The sequence below is a fragment of the Lacerta agilis genome, chromosome 4 (genome assembly GCF_009819535.1).
Source record: "Lacerta agilis isolate rLacAgi1 chromosome 4, rLacAgi1.pri, whole genome shotgun sequence".
Classification (NCBI taxonomy): Eukaryota; Metazoa; Chordata; class Lepidosauria; order Squamata; family Lacertidae; genus Lacerta; species Lacerta agilis.
In genome coordinates this window covers 72487988-72509394 of record NC_046315.1, presented here as the reverse complement: position 1 = coordinate 72509394, position 21407 = coordinate 72487988, and the positions used below count along the sequence as shown (strand labels likewise).

Here is a 21407-nt window from a genome sequence, read left to right as displayed (position 1 = left end):
ACCTCCAGGTCTTGCTATCAGGCCCTCAGGCTCTCCCCAGGCCAAACCCCTCACTGGCACTGGAGCCCTCTCCCTTCCATCTCTGCCTAGTAGGCTGCAGCGCCCACTGAAGTCCTCTGGGGCAAGGGACTGGGGCCGAATAGATGGCACTCACTCAGCCCATAATGAAGGCGAAGCCCACAAGCAGGACATGAGCGCAACAGCACTTTCTAGTTGTTGTTTCCTGATCATCTTGTATTCAGAGGTAGACTGCTCCTAGGCACTGATGCTCTGTTATCACAACAGATCTCCTTAAGAACCTGGTTGCTGGATTGGGCCAGTGTCTCACCTAGTCTGTCAACCTAACCAAAAGTATTTCGGCAGCTTAAAATACTTCTTGGGGGATGTGCTTTTGCATACTAGAGTTTGCTGTTAGGTGTGGCACTTGACAGGAGAAACGCACAAACGCCCCTGTATCTGTATTTGGTCTGCAGTAGGTCCTACATCCATTTACCTGGAAGTCTCATTGAACTCAATGGGACCTACTTTTGAGTAGCCATGCACAGGACTGCCCTGTGCCTGTGCATAAGCATTCATTACCCAAAGCTCACTTAATTATCCAGCAGCAAATGCAATATATTTTCCACTTCTGCTAAAAGCATTTCAACCACGCTGCCCCTGAAGCGTGACTAGCTTTGTTGTTGCTGCCGATTTGACTGCTGAAACCTGAAAAGATTTTAATCATTCTGAAGTTTCATATATTGCCTTGTTATGAGATTCCCTTCTACCATTCAAGACTCACATGCAATTGGCCTGTTAGCCGTGGCGGGCGAGGCTTCCTTTGCATCCTCCCTCGGCCGCCCCCTCCGGGGGTGGGGGGCCTGAGTCAGCGTCGTGCCCGGGAGGTGCTCTTCTTTCACCCCGGGCCCTCACGCCTCTCCCCACCCCCTTCCCCCTTCCCCCCCGCCTTCTTTGTTGCCCGCCTGCTTAGGGAGGCAGCGCAGTTTGCGCGCCGCGACGGCGCCACCTCCGAGGCGGCGCGGAAACATGGAGGAAGAGGCTGCGGAGGCTGCTGCTGCTGTAGGAGCAGCAGGACCAGGCAGCGGAAGCTGAGGAGAATACACGGTCTTACTGCTGTTTGCAGCCGAGAAGGCAATAATATACAGTATATATATATATATATCTATATATCGAAGCGGGGGGGGGGGAGCAGCAAGGAAAGAAAGCGATGCAGATGCAGACGCAGCCCAGGCTGCGCGATTGCGTCGCCTCCTGAAGGGAGACGCTTTCCCCGGCTCGCGCTGCTGCTGCTGCACCAGCAGGGCCTGGTGGCGGGTCTGTGGGAGGAGCGGAGCTGTAGGCGGGCAATGCATGAGAGGAACGCGGCGGCGGGTCGCCGAGCGACTCAGGCCCCGGGGGGGGGAAGCCTTCTCGGGCGGGTTTCCCTTTGGGGAGGAGAAGAGGGCGGCAGTGGAGACTGCAGACGGGTGAGCACCGGCTTTTGGAAGGAAGGACGCATCTTCCACCACAGGAGCCCCGGGCCATTGGCCCTCTTCCCCGGGAGGGAGCGAAGGACTCTGCCCCACCCCGAGAGGGGCTGGCTGGTTTGACGAGTAGCCCCGGGCCCTGCTCCCCCCCCCCGGAGTAAGTACCTGGCTTTTCAAGCCGCGTTTTTTTTAACAGGGGGCGGGTCTGTTTGTTTTCAACCAGGGTATATGGGCAGCTGTCAGAGCGGTGGTCCATTGAGCTCTATAGGATTTCAGGAAGGGGGCATCCCCAGGCTCCCAGTCCTCTCTGGAGATGCCACGGATTGAACCTTGCGAAGCACCCCTGAGCCATAGCCCCTAGGTGTAGTGAGTCCCTAGTCAGTGTTTTCACAAAAACCCCCACAAGGAAGGTACTTTTGATTAGGTGTCTTTATTTAATCCGTATATACGGTCTAAAATTGTGAGGTGGAAGATTGAGCGCTGGTGTATTTTCCTGTATGTGCAAAAAGATTCCAACCCCACCCCCTCCAACTTGGTTGACTGGGCAAGAGAATAGCGGGTGGATTCCTTGGAGGTGAGGGAGGAAATTTTCAGGAAACAGTTCTTGGTGGAAGGTGCACTGCATTTGCCTGCCCAGTTTGCTGCAGTAGTAATAAATAAATAAATAAATAAAATAAAACAATTAATTGGTTCAGGGAATTGTTAGGAAGGGGGTTGGAAATAAAACGGTTAGTGTGGTATTGCCATTTTATCTAAATATGCCATGTTTAGCACAGCCACTGTGAGCAATTTTGTCAGCCTGACTGAAAAGAGCAATGAGCAGCTGAATCCTATAGAAAGGTCACATGGTTTTTCAGTGGGGCATCCTGCCTCATAAGTATGTTTAGGACTGTCACTTGAAATGGTCAGTAGGTTAGAGGAGGGTTATCTTTCTTAAGAAGGAAAAACAAACGTTAAGGCATGAGTGGCATGTGCAGGGTATCTAGGTGGACATTTTCCTCTTCTACGGATCTGGAACTTGGCACCTCATCCAGTGAAATTGACCGGCAGTCAGTTTAAAGCAGTTGAATGGAAGCATCTTAACATAATGCATGATAAGACACAGAAATTAATTGGATGCAGTGGTGAGCCATGTGCAGGTGCCAGACTGCTACCTTTCAGGTGCAGGTAACCCCTAGCATCAATTGTACAAGTGATATCTGAACTGGCCTTAACATGCCTGTTAAGAACTTTTGGCTAGGGAGTTTTTGAGCAGGATTTTGTCTGATGAGATGGGGATTGTGGCAGTAAGGATCAAGGTTCTTTCAGCCGTGTGCCCAAGCGCTTGACATGAGCTACTGGAGAAGGTAAAAGAACACACCTCTCAGAAACCTAAAGGCCATTTGCTAAATGCAGGCTTGGAGACGGTGCAAACCTATGCACGTTTACTCAGAAGTAAGTCCCATTCACTGTTCAGTGGGGTTTACCTCCCAGATAAATGTGCACTGGACCACAGCTTTGGAAAACTAAGACAAGGCTGCAGTAAAATTTAATTATTTTATGACATTTGTTTACCCTTAGCTTGCATTTCACTTACAGAGAGGTAGAATATGGGCATCTTAAACAAACAAATAACATTTATGAGAGCTCAGAAATGTGATCTGCCTAGTTTTATACAGGTTGTTATCTTCATAGCTTTGCTTTTTTATTGTATAAAATGAAGAGATAGCGGCTGCTCTTAACCCTAGTTTATTCTCAGCCTGGGTCTCAATGGTGAGCATCAGGTACCTGCCAGGGAGGGTGTTAGAAGGGGTTTGAAGCTGAAATTCACTATGTATAGGGATGGAATTTTGGAGCAGGGAAGGCAATTAAAAAATAAAGTTTGAGAGCTGGTTATCGGGGTGCTAGGTCTGATGTTGATGAGAAGCAAACATCTGGCTCTGTTTTTTTTTTTGCTTGACTGCCACCTGTTTAAAAGGCAATCTGGAGTCCAGATGTAGTGATTACCATCTAAAATATTATACAAAGTCATAGAAGAAAGATAAACCGGTGTCTGCTATCTATCAACAATCTTCCATGTTAAGGGACCTGTCAGTGCCAGGTGTTTGGGACAAATAAGAGCAGGAATGGGGAACCTATGAATATCCAGATGTTGGGCTATGGCTTCTATCATCCCTGACAATTGGTCATGCTGGGTGGGGCTGATGGAGGGCTTGGGGATGGTTGTCACCCTTGTGTGCTGCTTGTAATGGATACATCTCCCAATGAAATCAGTGGCAGTTACTCCCGGGTAAGTGAGGTTAGGATTGCTGCCAAAGTGTGCAATCCTATAATCCTATAGGAGTAAGACCCAGTGCCCTGTAAACAAAACAACCTCCTGAATATAATAGGAAGATGTCAAACCACAGAGAGGTGGGCACTGAGGATTCAGTGGAATAGAGTGAAATAAAAAATGCTATTTGCAATAACTAGGATTTCTGAATGTTTTATTTACATGTTTGTGTGTGTAGAAAGAACTTGCTGAGTTCACACTATGATATCTTCACCATAGACCCACAACTTTGGTTCTCTAATTGGTCTAGAACACCAATTAATGGGAACACATTTAATGGAGATTCATGCTCCATATCAATTTGTGCAAATCATGTTAAATTGGTATGCGTCTTATTACCAATTGGAGAATTGAAAAAATTGGACATATGGTGCAGATTTTATGCTGGGGGGGGGGAGCCTTAAACACCTACTTTTGCAGAATGCAGTAGTGTAGTTTTTGTTTCCTTACTTAACCTTGCCCATTTGTATGACTTGCTATTAGTTTTATGAGCATGATTATATTATAAAATGCAACTTGCAGTCTACAAGTGTAGCGTTTCATAGATGCCACTTGATATAACTTCCTTACAATCTGACAATTGTTATAGTGTGCAAAGGGTGAAATCTCACACGTATATGACTTTTTAAATTCATGTTCTTGGCTGCTACTGCAGTCTTCTGCCACTCCCCCCCCCCCCCCGATTGTTGAGAATTCAACTTCATTTTTGCCTTAGTTTATTCTGTGCTACAGAATCCCAAAACTAGATTATCTGCTGCTGTTTTTGTGTGACAGCCTTTGTATCCTGTGTTTTGAGTGGGTTGGGGATTCCCATTTTCATATTTCACTTAGTAACTAGGGATGCAGTGGACTAGACAAGTGTCAGATTTCAACTTTTCATCTGAGGTTGATGCATCTAAATCCTTTATGATCCCTTCGTCATTTAATGAGTCAGGAGCAATCCACACTTATCTGTAGCAGCTGCTTTCTCAAAGTGTGATGCTGGGCTGCTTTGGGATTGTGAGTACTGGCAGAAAGAAAGAGTTCTTCCTTGCACTAGCTTAGTTTGATGGGAAGGAACCATGAGCCATACTTACTAAGGGTCAGGCTGCTAAAAAGCCTTGTTGACATGTAACGCTGAGCCGGACAGTGGCTTAGCGAGAACAGCCAAATGTGCAGATCCCTGGAATGAAAATCATGGCTTCTTCTTTCTTTCATCAGCCCTGCTGTTACTGTGCCACATAAAGCTAAGCCATGGTTTGTTTCAGTATCACATGCAAACCCAGGTTCATGGTTTGTCTCATGCAAACCATGAGCAAGACTTTTCCCTCTTGTACACTCACAGCTGTTATTTATTAATTAAATTTATATGCTGCCCTTCATCCAAGGATCACAGTTTCCAGTATAAAAACACAAAAATGCAGAACAATAACACCCCCCCACTATGTGACTCCCATAAAAGTTACCCAAGTCAGAGTTAGACCCAGAGTTTATTAAGTGTGGTATAATGATTAGAATTTTGAACTAGGACTTGGGGGACAGCAGTTCATGTCCCCACTTAGTTATGAAGCTCACTGGGTGACCTTGGGCCAATCACTTTCCCTGTCTGGCCTACCTCACGGGGTTGTTGTGAAGATAAAATGGAGATGAGAACCTAGGTGTATATGTGATGTCATAGTGCCCAACCAAGTGTATTTTTATAATTACAGATGCTGTAAAGTTTAAGTGGGTCAAATATTTCTGTCTTTATGGTTCCACAATCCTATAATAACGAGCTCAGGGGAAAGAAAGCAGTCTTGTCTTGCTGGACCCTGTAATTTTAAAGAAAATATTGCATGAAGGGAGATGTGTAATTTAGGTCATGGTATAATGTATTTTTTGAGACCCAGCAAATAAAAGCAATATGTTAGGTCCTGGGTTCCTCGCTCTTGTCTGCATTCAGATCATCCTGTTGAGCGTAGCAGGAGGTAAGAGTAAACTTGGCCAGAAATTTAATAAAAGACATCAGGATTCCTGTCTTAAACTAGCAAGAGTTGAAGGCAGCTGCATATGTCACACAGCTGATGCACGTGCGTACAGATTTTACACTGGTGTTTCTTCCAGCACACACGTGATATGTGGAGGGATATGTCTGTGTACATCTGGCTCTGGCCCAGAGTCACCAAATGTGCGTACTTAGGGGTTTAAATATGTGTGCATGCATGCATATACCGGTACGTATATTCTACAGTGCAGAACTGGTGTACATGCAGCAGGCTTTTAGAACTTCCCAAACGTGTTGAGTTGTGGCAGCATATAGAACAATGAATTGCTATGTAGGCTCAGTACAATTCCGAAGATTTTTTCATTTACTTATTTTACATAAAATCCACTTTTTGTGGTGTAGATATATTTAGTAGAACTTCTGTGAATGGTTTGTTTTGTTAGAATTTTATGTATGCAGGGGACACAACTGTTTGTCTTAGACTGGCACCAATTTAAGACTGGCAAGAGCATTTCAGAAGCTTGAAAGAGAACTCTGGTCCAGACTTCTGTGACGCTGTCTTGTTCATGGCTTCCGCAAATGTGCTCAAGCGTGATTCTTAAAAGCTTGTACAAAAAGTGCTGTGGCATCTTGGAGAATAACTGGCTTATTGTGGCATGGCTGAGCTTTCATAGGCTACTGCCCACTTCATCAGATGTTTAAGGCAGCTTTTACAGGCCTTTGCGTATAAGGGGGAAAGACTTGCACAGATGAATCAAATGTTACAAAAATACACAGTATTCCCAACAAACAGGTTAATCTCCATCTTCGTTCCATTTGTCCTCTTGGTACTGCAGATTAGCACGGTTCCTGGACTAAACTTTTATTTTACACTGACAAATCTATCCATTCTGAACAAAGGTACATTCCTCTAAAAAGTCTGCAAGCTCATTTCTTTTTTTTAAAAAAAGCAACCACAGAGCATAGTCTATTTAATATTTACCCTAATGTAATCTGTTGAAATGATTTTGAGACTCGTTGCTTAATTGCTCCAAAATCCACAATTGTGCAGCCTTTATTAGGAGCAACCAAAATGTCAGAAATAGTGACAGGTCTTGTATTGGGACAGCAAAAGCTTTATATACCCAGATGCTTGTGTTCTCTTTGATTTGCGTGCACAATTACAATTGTGCCAAACCATATTTGTCATATTTCCTTTGGTCCTCTAGACACCTCCATAACATGGGTTAACCTTCCCAGGTGGGCAATTTGCCACACCTGTCTGTACCTCCTGTTTAAAGAAATTGCTTCTCAGGCCAAGGCCATCTCTACATGTGCAACCCGTGAGAAGTGGCTGATCTATTCTTTGCACTTTATACTTCAGGCTGCATCAACTGAAGTAAATAATGTTAACTGGGATAACTTGGTTATGGCTTTCAGGCTGGCCTTATTTTCTCAAAACAATAGGGAACAAACTTTGTGGGTTTCTTCTTGGCTTGTGGTTTGCCGCTTCTGGTGAGGTGTGGCATTGAGCAGTGGGGACTCCTGAGCAGTGTGCAGCAGCATGCTGTTGGTCCATGTGAAACTATAGTTAAACATTTAACTATGGTTTAATGATGTGCAGACTGGGCTACTGTCTTTTACAGTTCCATCCGTTTCTGCATAGCTTTCTTGTTATTTTAATGCATGGGTGGCTAACATTTTCCAGCCCTACGGCCACATTGACAGCTACCCTTCTCAGGACCGTACACCAACAATGGATGTGGACCATGCGTGCACACGTGTACGCGCACACGCATGCATACTCACTGCACATGCAGCGCACACTCAGTCACCGCACATACACTTTCCCACAATGTGCAATCAAACATTTATCTATAACACTCTTGAACACAGGCACACACACAATTACAGTCAGCATTCCCACTCCAGCAGTGGGGTGTCTCGAAATGCTGCATTTTGCTTTGTACAGATAATTTGCTGATGGTACATAGAAAAAGACCCTTCTGGCTGCTCTTTAGAAATCCTCGCTCAATGGCAGCCGGAGGAATCTCTTTATCTCCAGATTTGGTAGATAAAGTGCTCTGTCTGCTCTTTAGAGATCTCCATCTACAGAACAGACAAAAGAGTTTTAGCGTTGGATCAGAAGATAAAGCTGCCCAGGCCGGCAGGCAACTTCTTATAGCTTGGAGGTCCGGATCCGCCAGCCACCTCTCTTAATTTCAAGATTTCGCCTTTTGTGTATAATATGTATTTGTACCGGAATTAGCATGTGGGAGGTAATCTCTTTTTGAAGATAGCTGTGTAAAATAATGAATTCTAGTAATTCTATAGCTGAGGGTAGTTCAAGGGCTGAACTGTTAAATCCTCTTACTGGAGTAGACTGCAATGGAAGATGCTTCTTTAGTTGTAGAAGAGACTAGGTAAAGGGACCCCTGACAATTAGGTCCAGTCACGGACGACTCTGGGGTTGCGGCGCTCATCTCGCTTTATTGGCTGAGGGAACTGGCGTACATCTTCCAGGTCATGTGGCCAGCATTACTAAGCCGCTTCTGGCGAACCAGAGCAGCACGGAAACGCCATTTACCTTCCCGCCGGAGCGGTACCTATTTATCTACTTGCACTTTGACGTGCTTTCGAACTGCTAGGTTGGCAGGAGCAGGGACAAAGCTCACCCCGTCGCAGGGATGAGCTCACCCCGTCGCAGGGGATTCGAACCACTGACCTTCTGATCGGCAAGCCCTAGGCTCTGTGGTTTAACCCACAGCGCCACCCATGTCCCATAGAAGAGACTATTTCTCAGAAAATAAAAAAGTACATGTGAAAATTGATACTTTCATGCTTGCTTGTTTACGATGCATTTTATATGTTTTATTTCTTACTGTTTTGTAGCTGCCTTGCATCTGTTACAGATAGACAGGCAGCATAGAAACTAATAAGAACGTTTTATTTTTTATTTTTGTTTTGTTTTGGAAGAGCAGCAGGAACCAACGGACGTTATATGGATCATATCTGAAACATCATGCACCGCCAGTGGCTGCTGTTAGCTGCATGCTTTTGGGTTGTATTCATGTTCATGGTTGCTAGCAAGTTCATCACATTGACCTTCAAAAATCCTGATGGTAAGTTCACATATCTTTTTCTTTTTACTGATGCACATTCTGGAACAAAAAACAACAACAACTGGCAGTGTTAATGTCCAGAGAATTATTTTTATATGCTGCTGCTTGTCTTTACAAGAAACATTACAGAATACTACAATGCACAGTATAAATAATTAGTAAATGAAAATGCTTTTCCTTTAATAACGTGCTTTCCCACTTATAAATCACATATTGGGAAGATTACCTGAATTACACTTGTTGAAGATGCATATTTTTCCATGACTTGCTTTCCTTAAGGTAAACAAATCAAATATGCTGTGCAGCAATTGAGGTTTGTGCAGCTTTGAAAAAGTTGAGAGAAATAATACAAATCTCCTGAATTTGCTTTCCTTTCCCCTCTGTCTGCTTTTTTTCATTGTGTTCGTTGATTTCGGAACAAGTAACAGCTTGTCTACATGAAAGATAGGTATAAAGCAGTATACATCTTCATTGGAATTGTATATCTGCAAAAAGGAATAACTTGTCTAGCTGGCAACCACTATATACCTGCAAATTGCCATATCTAAAAAGCTGTCATTTGGCAAGTTGCTACAGAATGAACACTTTGACTCTTCCTTGCTCCCATTTGCTATCACGGGGCCATGTGATCTTGGGTTGAAGGTTCCAGGTGGCGAGAAGTGGACCCCTTTTTTCTGTAATAATAATAATAATAATAATAATAATAATAATAATAATAATAATATGCCGCCCATCTGACTGGGTTGCCCCAGCCACTCTGGGCAGCTTCCAATAAATTAAAACACAGTAAGACATGAAACAATACGTGTGACAATGAAAGTTAGATGCGAAAGATTTTGTGTTCAACATGAAAATTTATATGGAAAATTACAAATAGTGGCATTCTCTACTATGTACAGCATTTACATGTTAATCCTGAGTACTGTAGTGATTTAAATGCTTGCTTTTCAGGGGCATGTTTGTAAGGTATTTTTTTGTGCTTTATCCCAAATTGGCCCTGTATTGCTTCTTATTGATTTCTGTCCTCGGCTGCTTAGTTGAAAAATAACAGCTAGTCTTTTGCTTATCTTAAGTATCCCAGGTGGTATTAAACTGTTAATGAGTTTAAATCCACTTGATGGCACTGTCTTGTTGTTCTCTCTCTCTCTCTCTCTCTCTCTCTCTCTGATAAGGTCTTTAGAGAGACTAGGCAAAAGTCTTCCATGGGCAGGGGACATAGTGTTTTTCGTGTGTGGATATGTCATAGTGGCAATTTCTGCATTTTCCCACAATAAGCCATTTAGTGGTGATCAAATTGATAAAAGAAGTATCATGTACTGCAGTCAAATGTTAGGTGGCTGAAAGAGGAAGATTAGTGCCAGCAAGCTATGAGACTCCTTGCGTGACTTTGCTGCACACACTTCAGTCATCTTCACTTAAGGTAGAATTATTGTTGATGGAGCTACACATTTTCCATACACTCAACACACAGTGTTCACTTCCATTCAGTTTTTGTAAGGTAGTTAGTGAAAAGTGACATACAAATGCAAACCTGCGGGCATACAAATTTAATAAATAATAATAATAACCTAGGCCGCATTTGTTTACTCTGAAGTTCTGCTGTTTCCACAAACTTTCTTTTTCCTCCTGGTTTTAATGCATCTCTGTGGGGGTTTTTTTTTGGTCTGTTTTGTCTGTAAGTCACGTTGGGTTGACTTGGGCAAGATAACACAATGAACAAATTTAAAAAATAAATAAATAAAATCTGCAGCAGAAGTTCCTAGTCTTCATCTATCTATCTACACACACACACACACACACACACACACACATATACATACACATACACACAAGGAAACAAAGCTAAAATAATTTAATTCTATCAAATATGACTCAAGGCAATATTATTATTATTATTATTATTATTTGTACCCCGCCCATCTGGCTGGGTCTCCCAGGTGGAAGTAGCCATTTCCTTCTGAACATTCATGGTGATGAATACACAGATTCATGCAGTGACTTTAGACATGTTGGTTGTATGGCATGTGAAGTATTAACCCTTATCCTAAGTAGATTCATGAACAGGGTTCTCAGACCATAGCTGGGCTTGGTAGCCAGCTATTTTTTCCTTCTAGACATGGAATATGCCAACAGTGTTTTAGAGCACATGCAGAGTGCCTCTCTTACTGAGCAAGTGCAGCTGCCCACGCTCAAAGCATGCAATAAATGATACTAGAGATTGGTAATAATATATATGCCTTTCTTTCTATTGTTCTGTTTTCTTCTTACCTAGTGTATGGTGTCAAGCAAGAGCCGTTAACATTGACAGCTATAACTAAAGTAGAGAAAATTCAAGTGGCGAAAGTGAAAAGGTTTCCTGGAGAGATTCAGGTATGTGCTGCTAACCCAGAGTAAAAGTTGCATTCCACCAAAATAAGTTTGGTTGGTGGGAAATAAAAGACGGGACCTCTCTTGAGGCATTTGTAGAATTTCCTTCAAAGATGCTAGACTTGCCCCATCCCTGAGGGATAAGAGATGAACAATACAATACACACATGCACAAACATCCTATATTTTTAATCGTTCTTAACATGGAATTGAAAGCCACAAATTGTAGTAGTGAATTCTGTATATCAGTTACACATTGTCTGAAAAAGAACTTTGTATTTTCTGTGCCGGGTATGTGACTTACTTTATTTTATTTTAATACAATCCCAATATCCTCCTTGTCTATATGGTACTGCAGAGAAGCTATAAGATATACTTCTTTCCAGCACAACCTGTAGCAGCTTCTTTGTTGGATTCTAAAACCCAAACAGCTTCATCTTACAAAGAATTAATCATTAGGCCTGTTCCAACCGTTCTCTTTATTCCAGTAGGAATATTTAGGGCAGAATATATGTCCCAAATATTCTTATTTCCTCCCGCATCCACAGAATGGAAATTTAGGAGCCCAGTGTAACCTTGGGCAAGTATGCAATAACTATTATAATTCTAAAATTAATTGTGCAATTATATTGTGGAAATAATGTGCATGAGTTCGAGGAAGACGAGAAGGTGGGATAACTTTTCTATAAAAAGTTATGTTCCGGTGCTTAGTGCATCGTAATTTCAGCATGGGGGCAGGGAGTGGGAGAAGGCTTTTTCCACCACTGCAGTATGTATATAGCCTGGCAACTAACACATGGAAAGGTATTGATTTGTTCTTCTGATGAAGGCAAACTGGAAAGTGTGCTGCGTGATTAGTGGAAATCCTGTACTTAGGGCCGATATTGAGTTTTCACAGAGGCTTGCATAATCACAGTCACTCAGAAAATGAGCAGCTTCGGTTTTGCAAATCATGTCATACACCCCCCCCACACCCCTAGTAGAAGCATAGGATGCCACAAATGGGGGTTCTGAAAGGACCAGTCCAGAGCAATCGTGATGTATATGCCTAATTTCATGTTCCTTTAAAATGTGAACTGGAAAATAAAATTCTTCCTTATGCTCTCCTCCCTCCCTCCCTCCTCCCCCCTCCCTCTTCTCCCATTTTATACTAAGACAATAGGTAGAGGTCTATCTGAAGACATTATACATCAACCTCTGGTCCATATGGAAAGGCTCGAGTTACTCAGGAATGTGTGCCAAGATGCATCACTGAAAAACCTCACTCACACTACTGTTTCAAAATTTGTTTTGGATCGGATATTTGTATGTGACAAGCACAAGATCCTCTTCTGTCAAACTCCAAAAGTTGGCAATACTCAGTGGAAGAAAGTCTTGATTGTTTTAAATGGTATCTGTTTACTTCTTGAAGCTTCTGACGTTTGTGCTTGGCTCACTAGAGGAAAAAAAAAACTAGCATAGTATAAAAATACGTTGTTTCTGTCCACTGATTTTTTTTTTATTCCAGCATTTCACTCCCTCTTCTTTTATATTCTGTTTTTTTAACACTTCATTCAAAAATAAAAATCCTGAAGTCTTTCGGTACTCACCTTTGCGCCACCTGCATAACCTGTGCCAAAACCATGGCAATATGGTTGGTGCACTGCTATGCTTATTCGGAGCTAATTGCAATCTGAGCTTTAAAATTAAATCTACTGTTGTGCCCAGTGCAGTTTAAGCAAGAGAATCAAGCTATTCCAAACATAAGATACCCCCAAAGTTTACTGCAATGTCACATTAGCATTTCAGTTTGACTTCGTTTCATTTCAAAAATCTATAGTCCATAGGCATTCCCAGCTTAGAATAAAGTTACATAGTTATAAAGCTAACACCGTACTTTTCCGTGTATAAGACTAGATTATTATTTTTTACTAAAAAATAATGTTAAAAAAAACAGGCCTCGTCTTGTACAGGGGCAGTGCATTGTGGGGCCGGGTGACTGGTTGCAGCCACAAGCTGCAGCTTGTCAGCAGCGATTTGGTGGGTGATTGTTTGCTGTGGCAAGGGCTGCTGTGGATTGGCTGTCACTGTGGCAATTGGGCATTCGATTGCCGGCTGTCATAGGCAAGCGGGCAGACGCTTGTTTGCTTCTGCGACACGATCTTTTATGAGCGTTTGCATTCAGGTTAGTGAATTTCTGCACCCCCCCCCAAAAAAAAAGCTCTACAACCTTGGGCTATCCCCGCCCCAAACAAGCTCAACAACTCTGGGCATTCCCTCCCCCCCTTTTCTTAAATTTGAGTCCCCCAAAATAGGGGGCATTTTCTTTTCTTTTTTTAAGAAAGGTACCTTTCTAAAAACAAGTACTAACTTACTTTTCTCCAGGAGCTTTTTCTTCCATTGAGGAGATCCCGGAGAACATTGTACATGACCACGAGAAGAATGGTTTGCCACGCTTATCTTCCTTCAGTGACTCAGAAATCCAAGAGCGGTAAGTGATAAACTTTAGCTTAACTTGGTGTCTGAACCAAACAGGTGTCTTGTTTTGAAAAGCCACACTTAACCAAATTAAGTGGCATATATGAAAAGTAAGCATGCTGAAAGGAAAGGTAACCCATGTTGACCTCTAAGGCAGAACCCTTTTTATACTAACCTTCTCTGGAAATACAAAAACAAAAAACTTTGTCTGTTTCTAGGCAAAACATTTCATTTAGGTAAAACATAAGAGCCAAATGTTGTTGGGAGTCTTAAGGCTGCTTCATTCACACCTGTACATCAGTTGATTTCTCATTGCTTGGTAACTTGAAGAATGCATTGACAGACCTTCAGTGCGTATGGCCACTACCGCTGTGCTGTCGCATTCTGGACGCGGGTGGTGCTGTGGTCTAAACCACCGAGCCTCTTGGGCTTGCCGATCGTAAGTTTGAACCCATTCAATGGGGTGAGCTCCTGTTGCTTTGTACCAGCTCCTGCCAACCTAGCAGTTCTAAAGCATAGCAGGGTGAGTAGATAAATAGGTATCGCTGTGGTGGGAAGGTAAATGGCGTTTCCGTGCCCTCTGGCTTCTTCCAGTGTCCCATTGCACCAGAAGCAGTTTAGTCATGCTGGCCACATGACCCAGAAAGCTGTCTGCTGAAAAACGCCGGCTCCCTTGGCCTGAAAGCAGAGTTGAGCGCCGCTCCCCATAGTCGAATTCAACTGGACTTAACCGTCCAGGGGTCCTTTACCTTTACCTGCTGTTGCATTCACACATGCAAGTCACAATTTGCTGCATGCAAGTGAGGAACATGCATTTGTGGACCATTGCTTATTTTATTTAGCTTTGTGAATTTCCAGCAGATAACAAATTCTTAAAATTGCCACGGAAAACTTGCTTTCTCTCTTTCTTACCTGTTTCAGGCTGAAATTATACTTCAAGTTCTTTATCGTAAGAGATCCGTTCGAGAGGCTTATTTCTGCATTCAAAGACAAGTTCGTCCGCAATCCTCGATTTGAACCTTGGTATAGGCATGAAATTGCTCCCGGCATCATTCGTAAATATAGAAAGAATCGCACTGAGACCAGAGGGCTGCAGTTTGAGGACTTTGTGCGCTACTTGGGTGATCCAAATCATCGGTGGCTAGATATACAATTTGGAGACCGCATCATTCATTGGGTAACCTACGTGGAACTTTGTGCCCCCTGTGAAATAACATACAGTGTAGTTGGACATCATGAAACCTTGGAAGAGGATGCACCATACATCTTGAAGGAAGCTGGAATAGACCATCTGGTGTCTTATCCTACTATTCCGCCAGGGATAACACTGTATAACAAAACTAAGGTGGAACGCTATTTCTCAGGAGTTAGCAAGAGAGACATCCGCCGCCTTTATGCCCGTTTTGAAGGAGATTTTAATCTTTTTGGTTACCCAGAGCCAGATTTCCTACTCAACTGACACCTAGGAGCTGTGGATGAATGAGTATAGTTGATTAAAGTGTACAAAATAATATTCTGCGTAACTGAGATGGTACTGTATCTTTTGTAGGTTTCAGAAACTTGTTCCTTATATCTGTTGGAAGATTTGCTATATAGGAGCAACTAGGGATTGCAAATCGCTAGCTACTGAAAATAGTTTTTTTTTAATACATGGCACTGCAATATGTTAAAAGCAAAACTTGTTAAGATAGAAAATGTCAAATGTTCCTCTTTCCCTTAACCAACAGAGGATGGACCAGTAATCTATAAATGAACTTGAAAGTGCATTTACAAGGAACATTTAGAGAGGGAGGCAGCTTTCTCTGGAGTTCATGGGCTAAGGAACTGAATATGAAACTTGGATGTCAACATGGGACCAAACATTGGAAAGCATTTTATAGATGAGGAAAAGACCTCCATATTCTGATGTCAATCTGAAGGTCTTTTTTCTTGGGTTCCTTTGCCATAGCCTTATGATAGCAGTGACTAACCATTCAGGTCAAACAGTTGTGCATTTTTAACTGACAACCTTTTTGGTCATAGGAGATCAGAAATCTTCTGCAAGTGAAGCTACAGATCCCACTTGTTAAAAATGTGGGGAAATTAAAAATGTGATGTTTCTTGTATACAGTTGAGTGACTTGGGTACCATTACTGCTACCAAGCCTACATGTGTCCCTGACCACATATTCCGTGTGAGCACACAAGCAAGCACCTCAGACGTGAAATTATTCAACAACTTGAGCCAAAGTCACAGTGTGCCGTGAAGACAGTGCCTTGCACTTTGGCCACAAAGGGGAAATAGCAGTACGTAGATCTCTTTGGATGAAAGCAGAGGTTGCATTTGGATAGAGAAAACAGCAAGATCAGGGGAAACAGCAGAGAAGCTGCAATGTTGAAGCATTAATAATTACCTGTTACAAAGCCAGGGGAAAGAGTAATTTCCTGTGATTCACAGTGAGTGGAGAGTTTGGGGTTCTAGATGGATGCCAAGGTTGTTGAGATGATTGACACCCTGGCTCTGAGATAGCATGCAAGCAAGCAGGCTATGATGGGGGACCAAAGACAGAAAGGCCTTCATAGGGTGTGTTGAGTCCCAAATGGTGCAGTACTCAAGCAAGCATCCTGGGTTCTTCTGGAACCCTCCCAAAATGGCTAAAGGGATATGACATCAGGCTTTAGGATCCTGACTAGATAGGAAGAAGTTAACAAAAACTGAGGAGAGGCAAGGGAACAGGGTAGAGGAGGCAGGGAAGCCAGCAACCTGTTGGAATCTGAACCAATTGAACTGTGTGTCCACTTGGGGACAAGAACTTAAAAGGTTCCATTTCTTGTGGGTGCGGGGTTACCTGAATCAAATGGGGAGGAAGATTGCAAATCTGTCTGAAAGATGGATATGTTTCCAAAACAAGGTGTATTTGCGTGAAATGAGAAGAGGTAGGGTGCTTTTAAATCTGTTCCCTCCACTCCTCAGGGCAGTTAGGGGTAAACTTAGAGGTGTGTGTAAGATTGAATGCCATGTTTGAAAGTACTGGTTGCAAAAATGCTAAACCAAGGTGATGGACCCCTGTCTTAAGAAATGCAGCATGGAGAATACTTCTTGGAATTGCACTTTAGTTCCCATCTTGGGCTAATGAACAGCCAAATTGAGCTGCATGCCTGCATTGGCTGTGTCAGAATGAGGCATTTGTAACTATTCTGGGCCCTTGTTTCCCATGGTAATGAGATGGAGCCTAAGTTGTGTTAGGGAGGGGAGCTAGTGTACACTTTGTACAATCATTTGTAGAGCAAAGCTGAAGGAGTCAAAAGTGAGGCTGAACACCTTGGTAAAAGATAACTAGTGTGCATTTGCAGGGTTTGGTAAAGTTGTTAATTTTGCCATTCTTAATTTTATTTATTTTTAAATGGTGCTGGCTATCCTAATGATCACATAATCCATGAAACTTATAGAGTGCTGCCAAAGTAAATTGGATCAATATTCCGTTCAAACCAGGTATTGTCATGTCTCCTGGGACCAATTCTTAATCTTGGAAATAACCATGCATGCAATGAGGCAGTGGGACTCCCTTAAGATCTCCACTGCATGGGCAACGCTAACATTGCAAGACTTAATGCCTGATATTCATGATCCTTATACTATAAAAAAGGATGGTAAGACTGAGAAATGGATGTTGATGAACATGTGCATATTTCGTCACACTGAGTTATATACACAGAGGGGCTGCCCAGGTGCACTGGTGGAGGACGGGGTGGGGGGAGCGCATGGCCCCTGGACCATTGAGGAGGGGGGTACCATCGCCGCCGCCCCCCCTAGACACGTGCTGTGCACCCCCCACCACGCCAGGTGCCACGCAGTGCCGGAGCATGCAGCTTTGCCACTGCCCAGGTGCAGGCATGGTATGTCCAGAACTGAATGTGTAAATTGGCCCTTTCAGCAGGCAGATTTGTTGCATCAGAGGGGAGAACCCAAATTCCTAATCTTTCTACAAAAGAGCCCTGTCTGGTTTTTTATATATATACTTTAGTGGTCCCCCACCCCCACTTCCATATGAATAACTGGCAAAATTCACGGGGAATAGAAAGAGATGTTGTCTGTATATATACATGTACTGAAGTTTAATAGCAAATTTTAAATGTCCAGAACAACAATAATACTTCTAATTTGTGCTTGTGTTGTCATTGTTCATAAGAGGCAACTTTTTCATTTTATTTTTAGGTTCACCAGCAATAAAACAAACAAACAAACTGTTGATCAGCTTTGCTCCACTGTGCTGCCAGGAGAAAGGAATAGTTGCATTTTAGTTTTCAGTGGGTCAAAAGCTGATTTTAGTCAACACAATTTTGACACTTGACATAAATGTTGAAATCCTGCTATAGTAGTGTCTTAACTTGATTGGCCAGGAGTAGTCAGAATGGTGAGAAAATTGAGGGGAAAACCTCCATGTCTTCTCGTAAGACGTGTTTTGTAAACTTGAAGAAAAAATAACAGTGCCAAACTTGCTGCTTCCCATATATACTCTGTGAGCTGGATCGGTTGCCAGTGGGAATCTTTTAAAGACTTGAGAGCCATTCTATATATTGCACAACGATTGAGATGACAGAGTTGTACACGATATACCACTTCATACATTAGATTGGGAATAGCTATATTTTTCTTTGCGCCCTTGTATAATAATAATAATAATGCTTCCTGAAGGGAGCATGTTTGGAGCAGGGGATGGTTTAGTTTCACTTCTTCCTGGTGATAGTTTCCTATAGCTGATAGCTGGCTGGGGTTGATGGGATCTGGAGCCCACAACATCTGGGGGCTGCCGTGTTAGTTCCCTCTGTTGTAATGTGTAGAATGGCTCCAGTTTATTGTAGGAGAATTAAGGGCGCTTTCTGACATGGAAATTTCTCCCACAGAGATCTCTTGCCTGTGTAGGAAAACCACATGCACGTTTGTGTGCACAGTGGGGATGTATGTCTATATTGCCATGTTTGTAATTACATGCAGCTTTCCTACACAGAAGTAATATCCATGCCAGGAAATAATTGCACGTGAAGCTGCCCTTTAGTTACCATTGATAACAAGAGATATGTCCAAGATGGCAAAGCTTGAAGCGCTCTTGTCATTTTTTGGAGGGTGGGGTGGGGTGGGGCACATTTACAAGATCTTTGGTATACAATAGGTCTTAATTGATGTTTAAAAGATGTAACAGCTCAGTTATTTTTATACGACGTGTTAGAAAATAAATTGCAATTCAGGACTAATGAGCTGATCAAGTTACCTTTCTGCTGAATTAAAATGTAACAATGTGAGAAATGTATAGCAAAATAAGGCCTTAAAGCTAATTCTAATAAAAAAAACGCCCGAAGATGAAGTCTTATTTTCCCTCATTCTCTCTGTGATCTGATTGCCCAGAATATTATTGGTGTGTCTTTGTGCAGGCTTTGTATAGAATCCGGGTTCATTGCAAATTCCATGGTAAATATCCCCCCCCCCCCCAGTTACAGGTAGGTAGCCGTGTTGGTCTGCCATAGTCAAACAAAATAAAATAAAAAATTCCTTCCAGTAGCGCCTTAGAGACCAACTAAGTTTGTTCTTGGTATGAGCTTTCATGTGCTACTGGAAGGAATTTTTTATTTTGTTTTGTTTATCCCCCCCCCCCCCACTTTTGTTGGTGCTTCTTTCTCTTAAAAAACTTCGTGCATCATGTAGTGATAGGCTAAACTTGAATAGATTCTGAATAGATTCTGGTTTCATAAAGTAATTTTTGTGTCTGTTTGATTGTGGTTATTTTCTTCTAGTTTGCAGTTGTTGTGTTTGCTCTTATGAATTTCTTAGCTTTTTATATACTTTAATATTTATTTATCCATCCTATGTTTCGAGTTTTTGTTTTAGGTATTTATTTGTTGTCCATTGTTAAAGTGCATTGTCATTTAGAAGGAAAATGGCATACAATTGAAAGTGATTACTAAGGTGCATGATACAAAAAGAACAGTGGTGCAGGTAAGTCAGTGGTCATTTGGGTCCACAAATGATATTGGACTACAACTCCCATGATCCACATGCAGCTTAGCTAATTGGAGTTGTAGTCCAAATTCCTGTCCTGATGGCGCCACTGAGCAGGGAAGAGGAAAATAAGCAAATTTAGATATCACTCCTTTTTGTGGTGTTACATTATGTAATAAAAAGGGACATGGGTGGCACTGTGGGTTAAACCACAGAGCCAAGGGCTTGCCGATCAGATGGTTGCCAGTTCGAATCCCCGAGATGGGGGTGAGCTCCCGTTGCTCGGTCCCTGCTCCTGCCAACCTAGCAGTTCGAAAGCACAAAGTGCAAGTAGATAAATAGGTACTGCTCCGGCAGGAAGGTAAATGGCGTTTCCGTGCGCTGCTCTGGTTCACCGAAAGCGGCTTAGTCATGCTGGCCACATGACCCAGAAGCTGTATGCTGCCTCCCTCGGCCAATAAAGTGAGATGAGCGCCGCAACCCCAGAGTCGTCCGTGACTGGACCTAATGGTTAGGGGTCCCTTTACCTTTATTATGTAAAAAAGTAGCAGGAGACAGAACTGGGAGAGGAGGAGCTAAATATGGTAACTTATCTAATGGACATCAAAGGTCCTTCTGCAAGAAGTCTTCCAAGTCTTTCATGCCCCCATTAAATAGTGCATGGTTCTTTAGATACATTGACAATTTCCATTCTCTTAATGTTTTGCCGCTTAAACCTATCTCAACAGCTTTTAAAACTCCTGCCCTGGTACTAGCTGAGCACTGCTTATGGCAGCAATTTCTGGTTCTCATATGGAAGGACTAGCAGACTGCCTTCATTGCCTTTTGGTGCCTTGCATCAAAATATCAAAAGCGTGAGTAAGTCTTTATTGTTGGCATGATAGACAAGCACAAAAAAAGAGATTTTCAAAAAGGAAGACGTGAATTCTGTTGCCCGTACGCAATTGTGGTAAATTTCATGTCTTTTTTTCAGTCTATGAGACTGAAAAGTATAGCCCAGTACAACCCTGTCGACTGATTTTAGATCCAAGCTACACAATAGTCGTTCAGTATTTTTTTCCTGTTTAGCAACTTTGCTTTTTGTAGAATGTCCAGGCTTACAGCATCCTCTGAATAAATTCAGGATTGCTGATTCCAAGTACAGTATATGACATCCATGCCCTCCATTGCGCTGTTTTGGACAATCAAAGGAGGGCCCTCCAGTGGCCAAAACATTAATAGAAGACCAATACTGTACTACTAAGGGACGCGGGTGGTGCTGTGGTCTAAACCACAGAGCCTAGGGCTTGCTGATCAGAAGTGGCGGTTCAAATCCCCGCGATGGGGTGAGCTCCCGTTGCTCGGTCCCAGCTCCTGCCCACCTAGCAGTTTGAAAGCACGTCAAAAGTGCAAGTAGATAAATAGGTACCGCTTCAATGGGAAGGTAAACGGCGTTTCCGTGTGCTGCTCTGGTTCACCAGAAGCGGCTTTGTCATGCTGGCCACATGACCCGGAAGCTGTACGCTGGCTCCCTCGGCCAGTAACGCGAGATGAGCGCCGCAACCCCAGAGTCGGACACGACTGGACCTAATGGGCAGGGGTCCCTTTACCTTTACCTTTACAGCATCAAAATCCAGTTTGTTTGGTCACAACAAATGCCATTTTAATCCTGTTTGTTTGTTTTTAATTGGATGGTGCCTTGCGTTAGTCCCATAAAGTAAGTTTTTCTCTCAGAGTGCTGCCAGGTTTATGGGGGCCCTGGGCAAGGTGGAATCTTTTAATTCACAGAT

At 42.8% G+C, this 21407-nt stretch overlaps 1 protein-coding gene across 3 annotated transcripts; it reads left to right on the top strand.

Annotated features, from left to right (window-relative positions):
• Positions 1-944: 944 nt before the first annotated feature.
• On the top strand, positions 945-16189 carry CHST10 (carbohydrate sulfotransferase 10). Of its 3 annotated transcripts, none has more exons than XM_033147588.1 (6): positions 945-1131; positions 8701-8841; positions 11114-11211; positions 12364-12598; positions 13573-13678; positions 14587-16189. In XM_033147588.1, the coding sequence occupies exons 2-6, from the start codon at positions 8742-8744 to the stop codon at positions 15122-15124; spliced, it is 1077 nt and encodes a 358-aa protein (XP_033003479.1). In that variant the 5' UTR covers positions 945-1131; positions 8701-8741; the 3' UTR covers positions 15125-16189. The 3 variants fall into 3 exon arrangements, with proteins under 3 accessions (XP_033003479.1, XP_033003481.1, XP_033003480.1); XM_033147590.1 differs by lacking the exon at positions 945-1131 and adding an exon at positions 2882-2900; XM_033147589.1 differs by lacking the exon at positions 945-1131 and adding an exon at positions 2953-2972.
• The last annotated feature ends 5218 nt before the right edge of the window (positions 16190-21407 follow it).

Excerpts from the sequence above, each read along its gene's own strand:
- CHST10 (XM_033147588.1), top strand. The coding sequence starts at position 8,742 with ATGCACCGCCAGTGGCTGCTGTTAGCTGCATGCTTTTGGGTTGTATTC. Across the intron at positions 8,842-11,113 it reads GACCTTCAAAAATCCTGATG|TGTATGGTGTCAAGCAAGAG; the intron begins GTAAGTTCACAT and ends CTTCTTACCTAG. Across the intron at positions 11,212-12,363 it reads GGTTTCCTGGAGAGATTCAG|ACAATAGGTAGAGGTCTATC; the intron begins GTATGTGCTGCT and ends TTTTATACTAAG.